Source organism: Lethenteron reissneri, chromosome 25, assembly GCF_015708825.2.
Source record: "Lethenteron reissneri isolate LAM-NWPU_2019-01 chromosome 25, ASM1570882v1, whole genome shotgun sequence".
Taxonomy (NCBI): domain Eukaryota; kingdom Metazoa; phylum Chordata; class Hyperoartia; order Petromyzontiformes; family Petromyzontidae; genus Lethenteron; species Lethenteron reissneri.
Window position 1 is genome coordinate 14,240,943 of NC_083803.1, and position 21,867 is coordinate 14,262,809.

The following is a 21,867-nucleotide window of genomic DNA, read 5'->3' on the forward strand; positions in this document are numbered from 1 at the left end:
GATCATCATCAGCAGCAGCAGGAGCCATGTTCAATCCACTGATGGATAAAGGCATCCCGAAGCGTCTTGGTTCTTTCGGTAAAGTCACGCGACTTTACCGAAATAACCAAGAAGATGAATCCGTGCAGTCACGAAAGCTTTAAATCGAAACTTCCCGAAGCTGTCACTATCTCTCACCATTTCACACGGACTGATTGCATCGCTCCATCTCCTTCTTGGACGCGCTCTCGAAATTATTCTTGACTATTTTATTTACTAAGGTCAGAACAGAACGCGATGGAGCTGCTTGTGGCCGCCTTTTGTCTCCTTCTGGCTGATGATTACACAGTAGTACCAGAGACTCATTGAAGTTGGAATCGACCAGGGGGCGGGCTGGCAGAACCGGTTCAGACATCGATCGCTCGCCACTGATCTCAACCGTAGCCAGCAATCAAATTCAGGTCGCACGCTTTTGTGGCGCAAAGCGTCGTTAACCAACGCCCACCGCACAAACATAACCTGTACATACACACGCGTGCAACATGCACACAGAGGCAAATACAACGTACGAACCCATAACTTACGGGCAGGGCTGTCCATAGGGGGGTGCGGGGCCCGGGGCAATCCACACTGTGTGGACCCCCACCCAGTGCCGGATGATCCCAGTAGCACAAGTCGCTACAGATGCTACGGGCCCCACACTTTCAAGGGCCCCGCGCTAAATGCTTTCAAGCTATCAATTCCGTTTCGATGTAAAGCTTTCGTGACTGCAGGGATTCATCTTCTTGGTTCTTTCGGTAAAGTCACGTAGAAGGGAAATAATAAAATAATAATAAAACATAATAAAATAATTATCACTGACGTTTCGGCCACAACGCAAGCAGCCGTCCTCAGGTGAAGAACAGGTCTGTCGGAAAGACAGCGTCTGAAAAATTCCGGTTCAGTGATTCTGCACTTGCTCTATTACTATAGTACTATACTGCCTTCAACTTGTATGAACGACTGTGTGTTTAAGGTTAGCGATTTGTCGTATTATCTGGCTGTATCGCAAATGAAAAAATACAATGACTTTACTATGCAAGTAACAATTTGTGTTTTTATATTTATGTAATAATTTTTTTAGGGCCCTTTATAACATATGCTACAGGCCATGCACTAGCTTAATCCGGCACTGCCCCCACCCCGCCCCTGACGCCTTCAAACTAAACCGGCAGCATTACATCTGACACCGTGACATCGAAGCGCGGGGGGGGGCCCGGGGCGGTCGTTCCGATTCGCCGTGACCCTTGGGACAGCTACGGGGCAAGTGCTGTTATCAATAAGCCGACTTCCCGACGACACGGTACACACGGGAGGGAGTTTGTGACCAGCACCGCACCCGACCGCAGTTGCTATTTACGCCACAGTTCACATTTTGGCGTTCTCTGGTCTGACACTGATAATAGAATGCCATAAAGAAGGCTGTCTGTAGTGTAGGCCAATCAGTTTCGAAGGCAATCGATTACCAGAGCACGTTTGTTTGCGTGTTTTTCCACAAGCATGCGTGCTTCATGCAGATGTGATGCCTTGCAAAAGGTATCTATTTGGTGTTTGAACGTCTAAACGTCTGTTTTATTGCAAGAAATTAAAACCTATTCTTATTTTTCATACTTTTCACCGGATACTCATTTGAGGCCGAGTGAACCTAATGCTAAACGGGTAGCGATTATTATCGGACGTAAATATATGCACTATGCGAACGTTGTTGCAGGGTTCTTCTTACCTCTTACATCAGGCAACCCAACAGTATTTGTTTAACAGACCACATCCTGATGATGAGAATCGGAGAATGTTGAAATTGTTCCATAGTTTGCTTGTTTAAATAAATTACTGCTGGAAAACGATGGGCCGAAATGTTACTTTCGGTATTTGACGTTCTGTTCGTGGTGAATACGACTTTCTTTTTATTCATAATTTCTCATACGATATTGTATTTAAAATAGCATAAAAAAATATATTTCAATTACTAGAAAAAAGCTAAAAATGTTGAAAATTATCTCGGAAAACCAATAATTTCTATAATTGTGAAAACTTTGGGCCAACTTTGTGGCCCAAATGATGCACGTTTACAAGAACAATCATTGGCATGCCTTTATCGATCCACTGCTGGATAAACCTCTCTCCCACGATGTGTCGATTATGGTGGTTATATGACCGGACATCTCCACGATGGGTCACTGCGAGCTGATAAAGGGATCTGCGTAGAAGAAACCCGATCATAACCGCCCAAGACTGGTTAAATTATCACTCACAGCTGACGTGAGCCCTGGTCAGGAATAGAAGAACTCCGGTCAACCGTTATATGTATGTGTATCTGCCGGCACTTGCCCCAACGGTCTATACGACTTACGGGGAATGTTTATCTTTGTCGTCTGCGTTTCTATGTGTGTTTTGTGTGTATGTTAGTTTGCTTTGTATATATGTGTGTATGTCCAGCGGTAGTGTAGCGGTTAGCGCGCTGCTAGGAAGCCGGGGACTCAAGATCGATTCCCGCTCACGGCCTTACCTAAGTCGACTCAGCCTCAAACGAGTGCCTGGTGCGGTGTGTAAACATCGCCGCTAGGGAGACAAAGGCGGCCGGGCGTGGCGCTGGCCACCCCACCCCTCGTGTGCGTCCCGGCGTTCTTAGGTCCTCGCTAACAGCACTTGCCCCAACAGTGTATTAAGGCTATACGGGGGATCTGTGTCTGTGTAGAGTGTACATGTGTGCGTATGGTGCATGCGTTTGTCCATGCACTTTTCGGGAACGGTGGCGCAGTGGTTAGCGCACTGCGCTGCGAGGTACAAAGTCGGCCTGCCGAGTTCGACTCACATCGAGTGGCGAGTGGTCCCCACAGCGGGTTCAGACCTCGCCGATTTCGACAGCCTTTTATGGTCCAGTTTGTAATCCATCTGCGCTGGAGATACAAAGTCGGCGGGCGGACTTGGTTCGGGTGCCACACTGCCGCTAAACAGCAACTTACTCCAACATTAACAGACGACACGGGGGGGGGGTAGGGGTTCTTAGTATTCTGTTTGTGCGTGCACATGTATATCTATGGCGTGTGTTGGCTGAGATGTACGAGATTGAACGGGGGTTCAACTGCGGAGGCGTGCATGGGTGGTGGGGGAGAGGCGAGGTGGCTCACCTGGGCTCACGTGGGGTGTGGTGGTGGTGGGGGAGCGGTGGTGTAGCGGTCAGCGCGCTGCACTACGAACCCAGCCACCCGAGTTCAATTCCCGCTCACGGCCACCAGCACCGGTGACTTTTATTTGAATCTGTCCTGGGCCTCCCCTAGGTAGACTCGGCCTTAAATGCGTTGCGTAATCATCGCCACGAGGGAGACAAAGGCGGCCGGCGCGTGTGGTTCTGACTAACCCATCGTGTGCCGTTCCGACCCTGATCGGTGCTCGCTAACAGCACTTGCCCCAAAAGTGTGTCAAAGGCTACCCGGGGGATCTTTGTCTTTTGGTTGTAGGTGGTCGGCAGGGAAGGGATTGGGGTTGCTGTTGCCGGCCAGGCGGCTGCTTGACTGACTGAGTGGGGGGGGGTGTGACGGTGTCGGCGTTTGCCGAACCGGTCTGGCAGGATTTACCTGCGCGCTCCGGCAACACCGTTATACCCGGCGAGCGCATGCGCGTGGGCGACGAGCCGATGGTCGTCTTTTACTCGCAGTCACGCGCCGCACCTGGGCTACGCCATCAATAACATCATCAATAACACCATCGGCAGCAGCAGCAGCAGCAGCATCACCGGCGGCATGACCCAACGCACAAGTTGCCCGTGGTTAAATTTCGATTTAAAGCTTTCGTGACTTCAGGGATTCATCTTCTTGGTTTTTTCGGTAAAGTCACGTAGAAGGGAAGTAATAAAATAATAAAAATAAAACATAATAAAATAATTCTCACAACGTTTCGGCTACAACAAGATGGCTGCTTGTGTTGTAGCCGAAACGTCGTGAGAATTAGAATTATTTTATTATATTTTATTTTTATTATTTTATTACTTCCCTTCTACGTGACTTTACCGAAAAAACCAAGAAGAAGTTGCCCGTGGCTGGAACTTTCACGAAGCTCACGGTCCACCCTGTACAAACCATGGCTGCGGGTGCGAATAGCCGATACGCGAATGGAGAATTTAAAAAAGCTCTTCTGTGATCATTCATAACAGACCGCGCAACACGTAAAGGACGCAATACCCGATTAGCAAATACGAAGGAGACGTCACGGGCGATAGACAACTCCGCTGCTGCTGACGCTGTGGTTACCTGGACTTGACCACCTGCATGTGAGATCGTAGTCGTTGTTCGGCATCAACATCAGAAAGAAGAGGAGGAGGAAGAAGAAGCAGGATCATCATCATCAGCAGCCACCGAAGCGGCAAACACCGTGATCATTCTAGATTTGAAGCTTTCGTGACTGCAAGGATTCATAGACTTAGGTTTTTTCGGTAAAGTCACGTAGGTTAAAAATGAATTCGCCACTCCCTGGCAATCACATTCAGATAAGCCCCCCACCCCCCCTTAACTTGTATTTAAGGGCTTGTCTCTTGGAATTTTCCTCACTTGATACAGTAAATTTAGCTGTGACGGTCCCACCTGATGACGGAGACTTGTGTTGCCCCCGAAACGTCGTGATTTATTATTTTATTTCTATTTTTTTTACCTACGTGACTTTACCGAAAAAACCGAAGAGTACCGTGATCATTGCCGCCTGGCGTCGTCTCTCCGTGACAGGCCCCACCCGCCTGGAATCAGAATCAGAATATTGATCCATTATAGGTTTTTTTGGGTTAATTCGCGTAAATATATTAATGTGTCGTTAAACCCGCCACCACTCGACACAGCCAACTAGTAAGGGTTGTCACGTAAACAGAACGTGGCCAATTAGTCACTAGTGCAGCACTAACCGGTGTGTTGGAGCGCCAAGCCACAACATTTACAATCCGAGTACGACGTTTCACCAGTAATTCCAACTAGCTTCATCAGGCGACAGCCAGATGTATACTGGAGGAATCCGATGAGCTATGAAGCTGGTTTTTTTCCACAGACGTCCAGTAGTCACAGATGTCCAGTAGACTGATGCCATCATCATCCAGCTGCACAATCGCAACAGCATTCAGATCTACACTTACCTAGAAGAGACACTGAAATGGGCCCCACCTCTTTCTTAAAGGCCCCATCTATTTTCCCTGGCTTTCGAGTGACACTGAGCCTAGCTCCACGCCTCGGAGTCACGGTCACTGATGGCCGTGAAATATTGTGCGTGTTACAAATTGCATTATTCTTATCATCATTAGCATTCGCAGCACCAGCAAAATCCGTAGCACAAGGATTATACTTACGCATTAGCATCACCGCCATCAGCATCATCATTATCATAATCGATGTCGTCATGATCAACAGCAGTTGCAGCATCATCGTACTCATCGTTGTTATTATCATCAGGATTAGCATGATCATTATCAGCATCATCAATAACCATCATAATCACCAAAATCCGCATTAGCATTGTAATCGTCGTATCTGTTGCGGTTATTTGAGTGGCGCATTCCTATGATGGAGGCGGGGTTGGTGGACCACGCGGAGATGAAGCCTTTGCGTGCGGGAGATTCGTGCCTGGTCAAGCTGAGCACCTCCAAGATACCCAAACAGGTCTCTGGAAGTCGATCTGCGTGGAGTTTGAGCGTTATGCGTGGAGTTTGAGCGTTATATTTCCCGACTAAAAAATTCAAATAGGACGTCCCTGTGAATGATCCTTGACACTTAGTGATACTCTGCCGGTCGGCAAATTTAAACTCGCATGTTTAAAAAAAGGTGCTCGTGAACAAATCAGTCGAAATGCGCCCAGGTCTGTCTGGGAGACCGAGTGATCGTCTCCCAGACAGACCGCGTCTCCCCGACAGACCTGGTCTTCACCTGAGGACGGCTGCTTGCGTTGTGGCCGAAACGTCGTGAGAATTATTTTATTACGTTTTATTTTATTATTTTATTATTTCCCTTCTACGTGACTTTATCGAAAGAACCAAGAAGATGAATCCCTGCAGTCACGAAAGCTTTAAATCGAAATACTAACGGCTTATTAGGGCACCTTTTCAGGCGTACAACCAAAAAAAACGCACATCGCTGCTCAAACACGTCCACGAAAGAAAGAGCGAGAAACTACATCTTGAACACACACACACACACAAAAAGAGTTGTATAGGCAAAGGTGTAACGGAACTCAGGGCACAAAACAACTCCCTCCCACCCTCTCTCCGCTCAGCTCCGCCTCCCACCCCCTAGCTACGTTCACGCACGGTGGTTTACCAGCAAAGGTGCGCCTATCTTCCCTCCCACACGCTCAGCATCAAGCCCTCCTCCTTCTCCTCCTTCCTGCTCGCTCGGGCCAGTTACAAGTTACTCCTCTCTCTCTCTCGCACGCTCTCCCGTGCTTCGTGGCGGGCCCCGTCACAGGTAAAGAGCGAAGAGGGAGAAAGGGACGAGAAGGCAAGAAGGATGCCACGTGCTTTTCTCGTGAAACAGCCGTGCCAGAGGAAGCCCGCCCGAGACTGGAGCAGCCTCCCCGACCAAGAGCGGGCCGAGTCGTACGTGCCTGGTAAGCGCGCCGGATGGCGGGGGGTTTTAGCGGCGACGTGTGTAGCTGGGTGGGTGTAGGTGGGTGGGTGTAGGTGTGTGTTGGTTGGGCGAACGAGGGTGAGTGGGTGAGTTTGTGGATGGCGTTCGAAGGGGTAGCGAACGCTGGGCTGCGTTGCGCGGGCCTGCGCCGAAAACTTACCTGTGCGAAAAGTCACTTGAGCTACAGCTCAGGTGGCAGCCTATAGGCGTTGGTGGTGTATAGCTTAGCGCATTCCACAAAACGTAGTGATTTCCTGGCACGTAAGTAATACGCACATCGATTATTGTATCCACCAGTCTCACCGTTACGTCCATCTAGGTGACCATGAACGCTGCGTAAAAGACGCAGCGAGCGGTCCGTTACACCCGTGCCGATTTAAATTCAACACCGTTGAGACAAACATGGTGCCTGCAGATGCCTGTTCGTTGGCGTGCCCCACTCGTCTTTGAGAGTGGGTCGTGGAGGTCGTTACCCTCGCCGTGCGCCGCCCGCACGAGTCGCCGCAAAGCCTCCCGAGGTCTCGCGGTGCGACCCCGCGGGATGCTGCGCGGCCATGCGCGGTTCCTCGCCCCGAGTCTCGCTTATAACGGAATGGCGCCCGAGGGATTGCTCGCGTTATCAGACTGCGCTATGGTAGGCTAACGGGCCCGATAATGCGGCAATCATTAACGCCATTTAGCGACCCACCCATCTACACCCACTGCAGCCCATCACGACCTCCACATTTCTTCCCACCCGCACACAACGTATCTACTACCTCCCTCCCTCCCTCCGTGTCCCCTCCCTCCCATCTCCGTCCATCTACGTGTGTCCCCTCCTCCCTTACATCTCTAGTTCCCTGTTTGTCCCTCCCTCCATCAACCAGGCCCCTTCCCCGGCCTTTTGAGACGCGCTCAATGGGCGTAATCTGAGCCTAACAACACCTTCCACTAACGACCAGTCCCATTCCTCACGCACTCTCCTCCCATCCACCCCCACCCAAAGACAAACTCCGACCCAGTTGCATGCATGCATGGCCATATAACACAACGACAAACAGAACCCCCTTGCTCCCCCCACCGCACAGTCATTTTATCTCAATGTTAAACAAAACCGTGTAAACTTTTAAGTGAAGTCGACCGGCGGCATGCTTCGTTCGTACCTGTACAGCCCCCGTCTCGTCAACTCACGGCTGGACGAGGACCCTCTCACGTCTCGTGGCGGTCATTCGACCATACCTCGCCACGCTGGTCAATGCGAGATGTTGAATGCGAGGATCGTTACCGTCAGGTCGTAGAAGTGCAGTACAACAGTGGATTTTGAAAGGCGCGTTTTATTTTTGTGTGGCGAGACAGAAACTTGTGTTGTTGTTTTTCCCTTTATTTGCAGTACGATCAGAATCTGAATATTTATTTATACTCGAGGAAACCTATGAGCTATACAGCTCTTTTTCAAAGATATCCAGATGAATTTATAGATATTCCACTGATTTCTCATGACGTTCCCACTTTCCAGCAGGTGATTGAATATTGTGAAAGCAATGACTCCATATCTTACCGAGTAGAGTGTTAAACATTGAACAATTTCCATTGCGCTTGGTGAGGAAACGTGTGGAGGCTTTGGAATAAAATGTAGCGTTTTATATTATCTCTCCCTGTTATTTGAGCGGGGAATCTATACATGGTTCGCTATGTATTTAGCACAATTCCAAAACCATCACGGAATATCTGAGCTCGTATATCGAATTCCCAAATGTGCATCGAGATGCTCATAAAAGTTATGAACTTATAAATGTCCTCACAATACAGCCATATACTCTATTAGCAAGCGCTTGTTTGACGCAATGAATAACTTCCATTAAAATTTCTTACAAGAGGTATTTGCCCTGAATAATAAAAACGAATAATCTGCAGCCCTCTGTAAATCGATTGTCGGGTTAATGTCTCCCCGCGTCTTTGTTTGACCATACTTCACCACGCTCGCCCTCCTGTGTGGCTTGCTATGGGGGCAGTGGTTGAGGGTTGCTTTGGACCACGACTGATGGCAATCACTCACCACTCGTATGATGGCGTTAATCGTGGCCGTGAATCGAACTCAGGTGGCCGAGTTGGGGCAAGTGCTGTTTGCGAGCAGCACCGATGAAGTCCAAAAAGGCACACGAGAGGGTGGGTGACCAGCACCACGCCCGACCGCCTTTGTCTCCCCAGTAGCGATGCTTACCGCACCAGGTCCTCATTTGAGGCCTGAGTCGACCTAGGAGAGGCCCAAGACCGGTTCAGATAATCGTCGCTGGTGTTGACCGTGAGCGGGAATCGAACTCAGATCGCGGGGCTTGTAGCGCAGCGCGCTAACCGCTACACACAGACATCCATGATGCATTGTGTTCCACCTTTCTCCCCGTTAAATCAAGTAGACAATACGCTTCATTCCAACATCTCTCCATCCACATGAACAAATACATACACAATATTTGTTTAGGCATTCCATCAGCCACTCGGCCTCCTGGGAGCACATACATTCAGCAGCATTGGTTCAACACGGAGGAAACTTTGCACTTTCAGTGGCTTTCGATTTAAAGCTTTCGTGACTGCAGGGATTCATATTCTTGGTTCTTTCGGTAAAGTCACGTAGAAGGGAAATAATAAAATAATACAAATAAAACTGAATGAAATAAAATTCACAGCTCAGTTTCTTCACCTGAGGACGGCTGCTTGCGTTGTGTTTATTATGTTTTATTTTTATTATATTATTATTTCCATTCGACGTGACTTTACCGAAAGAACCAAGAATATTCAGTGGCTCATCAACAGAGCTCGGCCCGCCACGATCCAATTCTTGTTCACCACCGGCCGTCTCTAGGCAAGAGACCAACCCCTCTGCTAAATCGTAGTCCCCAGCCCGACGCCCGTATCGCTTCCCTTCACACGAACACATAGAACTACCGTACAGTATTTAAAACGCATCCCATCAGCCACACGGTGCATACTGAATCCACGTTCATGCCCGCCCCCCATCCACTCACCCCGACAATCCTTCTAGCGTGTGCCTTAGTCTTATGATGTTGATGATGATGGGGGTGGGGGAGGGGGCCATGGTAAAACTACCGTTACCTCCAGTTAACTGCCAAACGCATACCACTTAAGGTAATACCTGGGAGCACTGGACACTCCCTGCGCCGCTAACCTGCCTCGGGCTTAATGATCGCGTGGCTTTTGTTTGCCCGGCTCTCCCGCTGTGGCAACACCGCCCGCCCTGCGGGTGGCTGACGGGGTTGGGGTTGGGTGGGTGGGATGGGTGGGGGGAGTCCGGGGCCGGGCCACTGACCACTGTTTGTTCTCCGGGGCTTCTAATGGAGCGGAGTATAACGACTTAACGGGCACGTCGTGCGAGCTTCGGTCCACGCGAAAAAAAGGGGGTCGATAGATAAAGGCGCAGCTCCTGCAATAGCCCGGCTCACGACACTGCCGGCCGGTATTTTTGACCTACTTTTCCACGCTGGCCGGGCGTGTTGCATGCGCCGCTGGGAGTTACCCGCACACACATTAAACGCCACCACGTGCCACACCTGCCGATCGACGAACTCTTCTACGATTGCGTACGGCAGTCGCACGATGTTCAGCGGCGACATGCCAACGTCGTGGTCTGCTAGCCACGACGAGAGAGAGCTTCGGGAAAAAAAGTTCGTTTATATTCTTAGGTTTTTTCGGTAAAGTCACGTAGGTAAAACATTAAAATTAATAAAAGTAAAATAAAATACCTACGTGACTTTACCGAAAAAACCTAAAAAACCTAAGAATATGAATCCTTGCAGTCACGAAAGCTTCAAATCTAGAATTAAAGTTCGTTTAGATTTTTTGCAATGCCTCCCTTGACGGAGCAGCATGCTACAGTGGTTTACTCTGTGGTATGTATGGTCCATAGTTTGGGTGGCATGGCTGCAAGGCGCACTGCGGCTTATCTTTAATTTTTGTTTTTTTATGAAGGATATGTGCCGTTCATCGGTCTGTTGATGTTCTGATACGGTCGATGGCTCCACCGGAGTGTTCGAGGAGGAATGATCAAGTCAACGAGGTGCGATCCCAGAAGGTTGGATCGCGACTCGAGTCAGTGGCGAATTGTCATTGCTACGGTTTTGGTTGATGATGGGTAGGTAGGTGGCAGTCATTTGAAAGTAAAACGCGGACACTCTCTTGCAATATGCGCGATATCTCGGTGGATATTTTGTGGCAGAATGTTTGCCAGAACAGGGAGCCCCAGGGGATCGGTGTCGGTTTCAGTGTTCCGAATCTGATGGGCGTTGCGTTATTTAATTGAGCACATCACCGTTGTGGGTATGAGCTCCCGGACAAGGCTGAAGCGTCGTACTCTGCACATTCATACTGGAAAGAGGTGGCGAGATTTAAGAAAATTGCACCATCCTTTAAAACTGCCGCACCACAAGATCGAACCGGCAGACCTCTGGGTTGCAAGTCCAGCGCACTAACCGTCACACCACGGCATAATCTATGAACGAATGTATTCCAGTCATTGTTATTTCTCCTTATTTATTTGAAGTAGTTGAGAGCCCCTTTAGGATACAAGTCTCGCTTTGCATTCAATGGAGACCTAGCCAAGTGCAGTGACGCGTGTTCATTTCGTTGACTAAAATGTTCTTCAACAAAGTCTTTTTTTACATCTTTATTTTAGTCAACGGTGACTGTGGACGAACATTGTCGGGCGTGACCATGACTACGACTGCCGTCCATTATCACCACCATCACAACCATCACTCTGCCATCACCACCATCACCATTCAACTACGAATACCGCTGCCCACCAAAGACCAAAACCGTGAGACTGAGACGACGTTAATTCAGTCTGCACGAAGAAGCAGGCTCAGATAATTTAGTAAAGTTTTCAGAACTTCAGTGCATTGACGGACACCAACATGGCTATATGTGTATATAAACACATTTTCTTAATGATCGTCAGACCTGATGATATTATTCCGTGAAAATTGCAGACCCCTCGCACCAATATGTAATTTGCTACGCACGGGACTAAAATATTTGACTGCTTAATTCCACCAGAGTTAGAAGGATGATTTAATGAAATCGCCCAGACTAAGATTTCAGTAAAACTACACAGGGGTTTCTCAGCTTGACGAACACTCTGACTGAACGAAAGTGTTGACTAGATCAAGACAGGTTACAGGCCAATACCAGAGCTTATGAAGACAATTGCCTACGACATTGCACAACGAAATGTATTGCAAGCATGTCTTAACACGTGGCAGCACCTGCTGTGATATCACGTTGCATTCTAGCATCGGTGTATGTGTATATATCCGTGGTGCTACCCGTCTGGCGACGTACTTATGTAACGAATCGACTTTCCATGAGAATGCGCGCTCACTACGTTATTAATGAACACAGCGCTGCAAACGTAAACATACAGGGGGATCCAGAGGTCCGGGGCATGCCCCTTCGCCATTGAAAATGAGCTGATTGGCTCAATGGGCCTTTGGGGTGAAACAATCTGAGAATCGCGGAGAGGATGGAGGAACAGAATGATTGACTGACTTTCAGCTGAGGCCTCCGTTTATGCTTCGGGGGGCTCTGAGAAAGTTGGGGCAGTGTTTTTAGGAAGTTGACAAATTTGAAAGTCTGAATTGGTGTTGTACCCTTTAAGGAGATCAAATGAAAAACGTAGAGACACGTGAAATGTCATCGCCTGTCCTGCATAGGTGACATTGAGTTGACATGCTCTGTTTTTAATGGTAATAATAACCTTTATGTTATCGCCTTTCATTTTAAGTATCTCAAAGCGATTTACAGTACTTAAAAATAAAACTACACTTACAAGTACTGTATAGATACGATCTAAGTGAAATAGAAAGCTGATAATATCAACTACACTCGAAATTCCAATAAAATAAAGAACTTATAAAAGCGATTAATAATAATTACAGAGTAATCTAATCAGACGACATTTTTTTATTTTAGGGGGAAAGCCTGCAATACAAATAGGTGAGATTTAAGACGTGATTTTAAGAAGTGGACCGCTGAAGGGGATTTCCTTGGCCCATTCGGGTTTCAAATAAATACGTTGAAAGAATATAGCGTATATGTGTGTGGTTGACGTCCAAGCCAAGAGTAAACTTAATACACGGTCGGTATACATTTTAAGATTTTGTGTGCTTGATTTTTTTTAACTTGTACATTTTCAATCTTGATTTGAAGCTTTCGTGACTGCAGGAATCCATACTCTTTGGTTCTTTCGGTAAAGTCACGTAGGTATAAAATAAAATAGATCACGACGTTTCGGGCGCAACACAAGCGTCCGTCATACGGTGGGAAAGCATGGTCTGCTGCTGATGCAGACTGTTTTAAGAGGTTTGAAATGGCTGTAGCAGCAACAATTAAGACGAGCGTGGAAATTAAAAGTCGCAGTTTAGTCCATCAGCCTCGGAGCCTTTTGAGAACAAATTGTCTCCGAGCAGCAGTTGTTTTAGCAGAAAAAAAGTTGGACACCGGTTTTGTATTTTTGGATTCTCATCAGTGGGCTTGTGACCTCTTAATTTTTGTCTGGGTTAATAGGTATGAAATAACGAACTACAGTCATTTGTCAATCCACCGCTAGATGAGTGCCTCCGTAAGGTGAGAGCAAGTTGTTTTTATTGGACTATGTCTTACCTTAATGAGGTGAGAAACATTGCATTGCAGGACCCTCCTAAAACACGTTCCTGCGGAGGGAGCTGGTAGGAACGTTGGGTTGCTCGGTCAATGGCCAGGGTCAATGGTGGCGTGGTGTATTCCTGCAAATATGGCCGACTGTGAGGGCGGGCACAAGCCGGCGTGAGTAGGTTTAACGTTGAGTTTTATAAGGGCACCACGGGGTGACCAGCCCCTCCCCACCCAGCCCCTCCCCACCCAGCCCCACCCCTCCCATGTTTTTATGCACGACGGATGGACACAATAATCCCCTGTGGGCTGGTGTAACCAGGAGGTTCCTACCAGTATTATTGTTGTTTTTTCCGTGTCCCCTTATTTGTTATGTTCACAGGTAGCGTCTCACGAGCTGGCATTTCCCTCCACTTGGCATGTTTAAACCGAGGGTAGAATAGGACTTTAAAAAAATATATCTTTGGCATCAATGCATCAACCCACGCGCACCTCAGCCACTTCTGTCATTGCAAGAGTCCCTTGCACTGGCCGCCGTGATTGAGGATGGCGCTAAAATGTAAAACACACCGTTGCCAGGTAGAAAATATTCCCCTCTAGTACCCGATTAGTGAGGCTAAGATGCTTGCAGCGATCTCCCCTTTCCTCCAACCCATGAGCTGAGTTTGGGCTTCTGCCCGTGGAATTTCTGTGCCCCCTTCCCTTGTTGTTGTGCGCGCTCTGTACCGGGCTCTTGTCAGAATAAAAAAAAATAATGCAATGGATAAATATCGTCCATGAGCCCTTTGGAAGTGGCAGGCTTCGTGTGGCTGTGGGCCATACGAAAGGAAGCCACGGGCCGCATCTGACTTGCAAGCCGTAGGTTTCCCACCCTGTTGTCCCCTTGACTTTGGCTGCTCCCCACCCGCCCCCACGCCCACCTGCTGTTCCCCGTCGTGCAGTTGGGTACAGCGCGTCGAGTGGCAGCGATGAGGAGGGCTCTCTGTGCCCCGCGTCTCCGTCGGCCACGTCCAGCGGGGAGCGCTCGACGCCGCCGCCGCCGCCGTGCGGCGAGGAGGCCACGGCGAGCCCGGCCGCGGTGAGCCCGGCCACGGCGAGGCCTGCACTTGGCGGGGAGCGGGTCGGTGGCACCGGCGGCGATGGTGGGGCCCGGGATCCGCACTACGTGCGATCGCGCATCAAGGTGAGGCTCGCTCGCTGTGGGACGGGAAGATCCATCGGTGGGTCGTTGATCGTCGTAAAAGTTTAAAGAAAGCGTTGAGTCTCTAAACGGAAGAAAGCGTTGGCGCATGTGCGCGTCCGTCTGTCTCTTCCATCCGTCCGCCATGGAGTTGGCACAATAACTCTTGTAGAAGTGATCTAATATGAACCAAACTTTAGTATAAAGTTGCGTAACGGTTTTTCAATTGTCGCTAATAGCAACGAATATTTTTTTGCTCCAATTAAGAGTCGACTGGAAATATATCCACGCCAGCAATGGGAGTTGATCCTATTTTATTGAATCTACCTGTCTACAGGCACGCAGCATACACTTACTTCATTCGTTGTGCTATATATAACCAGTGGTTGCACCATGAGGTCCCATCTCTTTTGCAATATATATTTAAATAAAGGTTTTTATCAGGCCAATCGTTTCTTTCGTCAACCAAATTAAATTTTAACGAGCATGGGGAGATGCTCATCGGCGATGGAACGATGCGTCAATCCACCGATCAAAATTTATTCTGAAACTCACGATTCATGCAGTTTAATCGCAATTGTAAGAAGAAATGCTTTTCGATTCCCATGTTTTCACTACATTCATTAATGTATTTTATTCACACTTTCACTACAATAACTCAAGTAGCACTCACAACTGGAACGGGTATGCGCTCTACACGTAAGTCATCTGCCATGGTGCCCTATTGAAGATTAGCCATCCTATTCAAACACACATGCATGGTGTACTCTGTCCCGTTAACAAGAGTCTACAGGCAATTCGTTGCAGTACATGAGGGGTGGTAGGTGGCTCATCGGATTCGTCCAGTCGAAGTAAAGATTCTTATTCTGGTTCGCGCACCGTTCTATAAACCCAGCGACACGAGTTTGTCTCTGTCCCAGCCACGGCTAACATCAGTGGTGCTATCTGAATAAGTCCGAGGAGCGGCCCCTCCACCAACCAGCATCGACTAGCGTGGTGAAGAATGTTCAAACGGCACCGACGACTGACGCGGCGTGGTGAGGCATTCATAGCGCAGTGGATTGACAATGGTCCGTACAGTTTTAAACATGCTATTACCTGATAATTGTTTTTTTACCCTTCTATCTGGCAACAAAACTGACACGTTTTTTTTTACAAGGAGTCATGTTTGCATAGACCACAATACCTGCAGTCATAATGCAAACAAAAACATAACTCTGATAATGTATGCACTGTCCTTGAAGTTGATTGGTCCACACCCGAGACAGCTTTCCTTAGAGCCTAGTCTCACATGGTGTTGGACCAGATGACGCCAAAAGGCGCACAACTCAAAGACAATGCACCATGAGAGTATGAGAGCTCGGGGTAAGCATTTACACCATTGGAACCTCATTTGCAAGTAAAAAAATATGATAATTGGTCAGTTTTGTTGCCAGATAGAAGGGTAAAAAACCAATTATCATATTTTTTACTGGCAAATGAGGTTCCAATGATGCTATTACCTTTTTTGTTCATTTTACGGAGGGTAGTGGTACAGCGGTTAACACGCTGCACTATGAAAGTGGTTCCCTGAATTCGATTCCCGGTCACAGCTTACCACCCGTGCTGCGTGGTATACCGGTGAGCGTAGCAAAGTATTTTGAAACCCAACAATCCCCATGAATAATTGAGCGTGTGGGGGGGGAGGGAGCCTTCATCCAGCAGTCGATGAGTTGTAAAATGTTTCTGCATGTTATCCATCGTTTTTACAGCCAAGTATTTTCTTTCGTCAAATATATACGCGCTGAGACCCAGAGGTGGGCGGGGTGTTGCCAAAACAGTGCCGAGTTTTTGTTTTGATCGGGTTCTTGCCCGTGATAAGGCCCGCGGCCGAGCGTGCGTACACGGGCGTGTGCCGTTGCATCGTTCCCCGTCAGGTGTGAAGCGTCCGTGGTGCCGGCTAATCTTACAGATCCACCACGAGGCACCATTCATCTGTGGCAGCGCGGCCTCAGGGATGACCGTGCTGAATGCCCCCCCCCCCATACATGTATCTAGGGTTGCCACCTGTCCTGATTTTCCCAGGGTCATCCTCTCTTTGAGGTAGCTGTCTGGCATGATGTATACTTTTTTTCCTGGGACGTTAAAAGGCCGAGCTTTAATTAGTTGCGTAACAATGCACCATTCATGACAACGCATTTCAATGCAGTGTTATGACCTCTTCTCATAAGTCTCACTCTTGTCGTACCTCAGAAGTGAAAACCCTTACCTGCATCACACAAAGTGGCTCAATTGAGCATGGGGTGATGTTCGTCTCCTGTTTACAACCCTGAGCCAGTGGTGAAAATTCCACATCCCTATGGTGGTGATGGGTTCTTTTCCCATAGGACAATCACTGGTGACTTTCCCAGAAAGTGGTACTCATTTCATCTGGCCCAGAGGGATGATGGCCCGAGTCTTTTCTTATCTTACATCGATTTACAGCGTGCCATAATCGAGCCACGAGCGGGATTTGAACTCACAATCTTCCGATGGCGAGCTGCACACCCTACCACTGTGCTTCTTCCGCTCGCTGTGATAACTAGTAGAACATCAAAGATCCCCCTTATAGCCTCATTCCACACCTCCGATTAGCATGGTTGGCTACGTACAGTGAGACATAAGTTCAACATACAATGACTGTAAAGAACCATTTCATAATGCAACGTGCAAGCAAGACGTTACAATTGTGATTAGAATGGCAATGCGTTTATTTAAATATACACCTTTTGTACGTTTGAACTGTTTGCCTGATCAGCTACCAATAGGCACGGTTTGCTACGTATGGTGCGAAAGAAGTTAAACATACATACAAAGACACAGGTCCCCCGTACAGCCTTAACAGACGGTTGGGGCAAGGGCTGTTAGCGAGCGCCTATGAAGGCCGGCACGGCACACGAGGGGGTGAGCGGCCAACTCCACGCCCGGCCGCCTTTGTCTCCCCAGGGGCCGCACCAGGTACTCATCTGAGGCTGAGCCAACCTCGTGGAGGCCCAGGACCGGGTCAGATAATTGTCACTGGTGGTGGCCGTGAGCGGGAATTAAACCTGGGTCATTGGGTTTGTAGCACAGTGCGCTAACCACTACATTACCGCTCCCCGTTGCAAAATACGTTCACATTCACAGAACTCGCACAGTCTGCTTGTTCAGGCGACAGGGGGGCACAGTGGCTAACACTTGTGCATCGCAGCAAGAAGGGGCCTGGGTCTGATTCCCGACTCGGGCCCCTTTCTGCGCGAAGTTTGTATGTTCTCTCCCCTGTTCTTCATGGATTTCCTCTGGTTTCCTCCCATAGATAATAAAACACACATTCTAATTGGCGCTGGCCAAACGTCGCAATGCAAAAAAAATGACCTGCAAATGACACGATTGGGATCACACGTAGTAACATCGCCCCCTACTGCGAAATCTTGGCAGGAGTCTCCTGAAAGAGGCTTGAGGCTCTCCTGTAATGATAATAAAACAATGTTAATAGGTGTATGTACATATGCTGAACTTCTTTCGCACCGTACGTAGCCAATGATGCTAATCGGAGGTGCGATAAACTAAAGACAAAAAGCAGTTCTAAAGAAATTAGATGTTACAAATTCACAGAACTGTACGTTGATTAACAATGAAAATCTGTCAAATTTCTCCGTTTAATACGACTGCGTAGGGTTGTCACGGTTGTACCGTGCATCTCCCTCCCTCCGTGTTGACGGGGTCGTACCGCCAGCGTTGCTCATCGCAAGGCCTGCAGGCCACGAGCGGCCCCCCCTCCCCCGGACAATACACAATCGTGGAAACATCCCTTGAAGGCGGTGTGGCGAATCCTCACGCTGTTGTCTTATCGGCGAAAGTGCTCCCCCCCCCCTCTGAAATTAGCGAAGAACGCTGACCCACACAGTAGAAAGATACGTTTTTCTCACCTGCCGACGGTGCCGACCCTTCTCTCGTGACTCCTGATTAACTTTTTTCCACCCCCCCAACCCCCCCCCCCTCTGAAAATTAGCGAAGAACGCTAACCCACACAGTAGAAAGATACGTTTTTCTCACCTGCTGACGGTGCCGACCCTTCTCTCGTGACTCCTGATTAACTTTTTTCCAACCCCCCCCTCTCATGTCCAGATCACGAGCGGGGCCAAACCGTCGGGCTTCACGTGCAGCGTGTGCAGCAAGGCGCTGCAGTCCCAGCGCATGCTGACGCGCCACATGAAGTGCCACAGCGACTTCCGCAAGCACAGCTGCCGCTTCTGCGGCAAGGGCTTCAACGACACCTTCGACCTCAAGCGCCACATCCGGACGCACACCGGTAGGTGCACGTCGGCAACTGTGGTGCATTCACCGTCGTCGTCGTCGTCGTCATCAGACGTGATCGATCCAGTGCTGGGTGAAGGCCTGCCCAAGCTGTTGTCTTCTCTCTCACGGTCTAGCGAGCGGATGTCAACACTGCTGCTCCGCAGTTGGCTACGTACGGTGCTGAAAGAGGTTAAACATGCGTACATACATAATCGGGTGCGTTCCCTTCTTTGGGTGCCACTCTGTTAGTCTCGACCACCGGTCACCGTCTTCTCTCGCAAATGACGCCAGGCGGATCTTTAACGTCCACCGAGTGAAGCAGAACGGCGCGAAGAATGATCACGGTCGTTACTCACCGCAGTAGTAACCAGGTCGGCCACTGGATTCGAACCGTGAGCCTCGGCGACAAACGGCAGACGGAATCTGTATATATCCTGGAGGGAATCCGATGAGCTACGAAGCTTCTTTTCACAGATGTCCAGTAGGGGGCGGGTCAGTAAGTTACGACAACAAACTATACAAAAACTAATGACGTGATATGAAAACACGATAGGAGTGCAAAACGGAGAAAAGGTAAGCAAGGCACTAAAAATAAACAAGTAATAATAATATTCTTGGTTCTTTTGGTAAAGTCATGTAGAAGGGAAACAATAAAATTATAAAAAATATAAAACAATAAAATTCTCACGACGTGTGAAATCCACAGCAAGAAAATATTCTTTATTGTTTCCCTTCTACGTGACTTTACCGAAAGAACCAATAATATGAATCCCTGCAGTCACGAAAGCTTTAAATAAAGAGTAATAATAAATTAAATATATATGTATATTTGCACGAGTACAAAAATTCCTGCCGATTTTTCAGCACCAAATGCAAGCTTGGGCAAGGCAGCGAAAACACGATTTTGTTACTCTGCCATTTGCCGAACATCAAAGTTGCGTACAGCGACAGTGGGGGAAAAATATCAGGCACATTAGTCGGCGACTGTGAATTAACACAACTACTCGGCGAAAAAAATGCCCCTGCAGAAGATAACCGCGGTTTTAATATACATGGCGGGTAAATGCAATTGGGAAACACGGGGGGAAAGACCACAGAGAGAATGACACTGTGGATAGATCTGGGACGAAGCAACGACAGCAATTCCTCGCTGAACAAGGTAGACTCATTCTTGAAAAGTGCTGCTTTAAGGAAACACGCATTACGGGAGGAATCGCTGTACGAGTGTTGATTTAAAAAGTACCGGGACTCCTGTTTGTGCAGGCAAAACCCAATCAAATGTATCTCCTTCAAACTGGTCGCCTGCTGATCAAACACAAGTGATGATTCCAGCGATCATATTTGTCGAGACATCTCTGGGTACTCTTCTTTCGGGAATGGCTTTCAGGTCCCGAGTTGCATTTTGGATGATGGTTGGCACATCCTGAAATCTCTTTCCTTTTAGGGTGCGTTTTACCATAACAGGAGACCCAAGGACTTATCCATATTCCAACTTAGTTGTGTACCGCGTGTTGTTCGGCAAGATTCCACTTCCCGAAGATGCTCGCAGCAACGTTCAGCGAGTTACGTCGGGACATCAAGCCGAACAATAAGCGGCACGACTTAGCCAGATACGCACCACCTCAAATCTGTGTAGCACAACCGCGAAAACCCCACGCGAGCTGTATTTGAACCCTTTCCCGTTCTGATGACATACGTGCACGTCATCGGTTTTTCTTCCGATTAAGTCATCGGGACAGAATCGGAAGTGAAAGGCCATGCGGGAGGAGGGCATGTGGCAGTTTGGCGCCAGCTATCGTAGAGCGCGGTCATGTCGCTCCAGATCTCTACGGCGAGTACAGGACAATGTCTTTAAAAATAGCAGCGCTATGCCTCTAAGTTTACACCGAATCGCTTGCGCGTTCCGAGATTCGGCGGTCAACGGGACGCCCCTGTCCTCCCCCCCCCCCCCCCTCGTTCCCGTGCAGGCGTGCGGCCCTACCGGTGCGAGCTGTGCGACAAGGCGTTCACGCAGCGCTGCTCGCTCGAGTCGCACCTGCGCAAGATCCACGGCAAGGAGCAGGAGTACGCGTACAAGGAGCGGCGTGCCAAGCTCTACGTGTGCGAGGACTGCGGACACACGGCCGAGGACGCCGAGGCGCTGCAGAGCCACGCGGAGAGCGAGCACCCCGACAGCCAGGCCACGGCGCAGAAGCCGGCGCCCCCCGGGGCTCAGGGAGGGGCCAGGTCCCAGGGGGGAGCCACGGCGGGCGGCGGAGGCAGCGACGGAGGGAGCAGCGGTCGCAGCAGCAAAGAGTCGTCATCGCCGTCTTCGTCGTCAAATTCGTCGTCGTCGTCGCCGTAGCTGTCGCCGTCGCGCGGTTTCAAGGGCGTCCAGCGTGGGTGGTGCGGGCGGAGGGGTCGTGCCGAGAGGGGCCCGCGCGCCTGCCGTCTGGTCGATTATAAAGCCATGCACGGAAAGTGCTCCCTACTGTGGAGGGTACCCCAGGGTTACTCGTAGACACGGGGAATGAATGACAGATTTACCAGATCGCGCGAAATGCGGTGGCGTGCCTGCGAAATGTTTAACTTCTGAAGAGTGCATTTTTTTTGTTGCTAGCGTTTTGATGGATCATCCATCGCCTTTTTTATTATTTCATTGCATTTTGTCCGAATAGCCCTTAGCTGCTGAAGCCTTAAAGCCCAAGATGGACTCTGCCACATTTTGTTTATGAAGGGCAGTCATAAATTTCGATGTAAAGCTTTCGTGACTGCAGGGATTCATCTTCTTGGTTCTTTCGGTAAAGTCACGTAGAAGGGAAGTAATAAAATAATAAAAATAAAACATAATAAAATAATTCTCACGTTTCGGCCACAACGCAAGCAGTCGTCCTCAGGTGTGGTGAGGACAGCTGCTTGCGTTGTGGCCGAAACGTCGTGAGAATTATTTTATGTTCTATTTTTATTATTTTATTACTTCCCTTCTACGTGACTTTACCGAAAGAACCAAGAAAAAAAAAGGGCAGTCATAGTTTAGATAAAGCAAAGTGTTAAATACCGAGGTTTTCCATGCCATTTGATCAGAAGACAAAAGGCCATTTGCAAAAAAAAAAAGGCTGCAGCGAGTTCATCGGTGAATTAATTTATTTAGAGGTC

The 21,867-nt window shown here is 48.8% G+C and overlaps 2 protein-coding genes across 3 annotated transcripts in view; one reads left to right on the top strand and one right to left on the bottom strand.

The window, feature by feature from the left end:
* The window catches only part of LOC133347295 (protein PET117 homolog, mitochondrial), a 22,670-nt gene extending 14,783 nt beyond the window's left edge, over positions 1-7,887 (bottom strand). Inside the window, exon 1 of one of the 2 annotated variants that reach the window (XM_061559438.1) lies at positions 7,757-7,887. The gene's annotated coding sequence lies outside the window, so the exon portion shown is untranslated. Of the gene's footprint in view, positions 1-6,305; positions 6,330-7,756 lie in introns of those variants that run through there. The other variant, XM_061559439.1, reaches the window with a different exon arrangement.
* Positions 6,330-21,572, top strand: OVOL2 (ovo like zinc finger 2). Its single transcript, XM_061559436.1, has 4 exons — positions 6,330-6,594; positions 14,198-14,439; positions 18,562-18,745; positions 20,700-21,572. The coding sequence occupies exons 1-4, from the start codon at positions 6,495-6,497 to the stop codon at positions 21,074-21,076; spliced, it is 903 nt and encodes a 300-aa protein (XP_061415420.1). The 5' UTR covers positions 6,330-6,494; the 3' UTR covers positions 21,077-21,572.
* The last annotated feature ends 295 nt before the right edge of the window (positions 21,573-21,867 follow it).

What these genes read in the sequence shown, in the direction of transcription:
- OVOL2 (XM_061559436.1), top strand. Translation starts at nt 6,495, where the DNA reads ATGCCACGTGCTTTTCTCGTGAAACAGCCGTGCCAGAGGAAGCCCGCC. An exon ending in GGCCGAGTCGTACGTGCCTG is followed by an intron (nt 6,595 to 14,197) that starts GTAAGCGCGCCG and finishes CCCGTCGTGCAG; the next exon opens with TTGGGTACAGCGCGTCGAGT. An exon ending in CCACATCCGGACGCACACCG is followed by an intron (nt 18,746 to 20,699) that starts GTAGGTGCACGT and finishes GTTCCCGTGCAG; the next exon opens with GCGTGCGGCCCTACCGGTGC.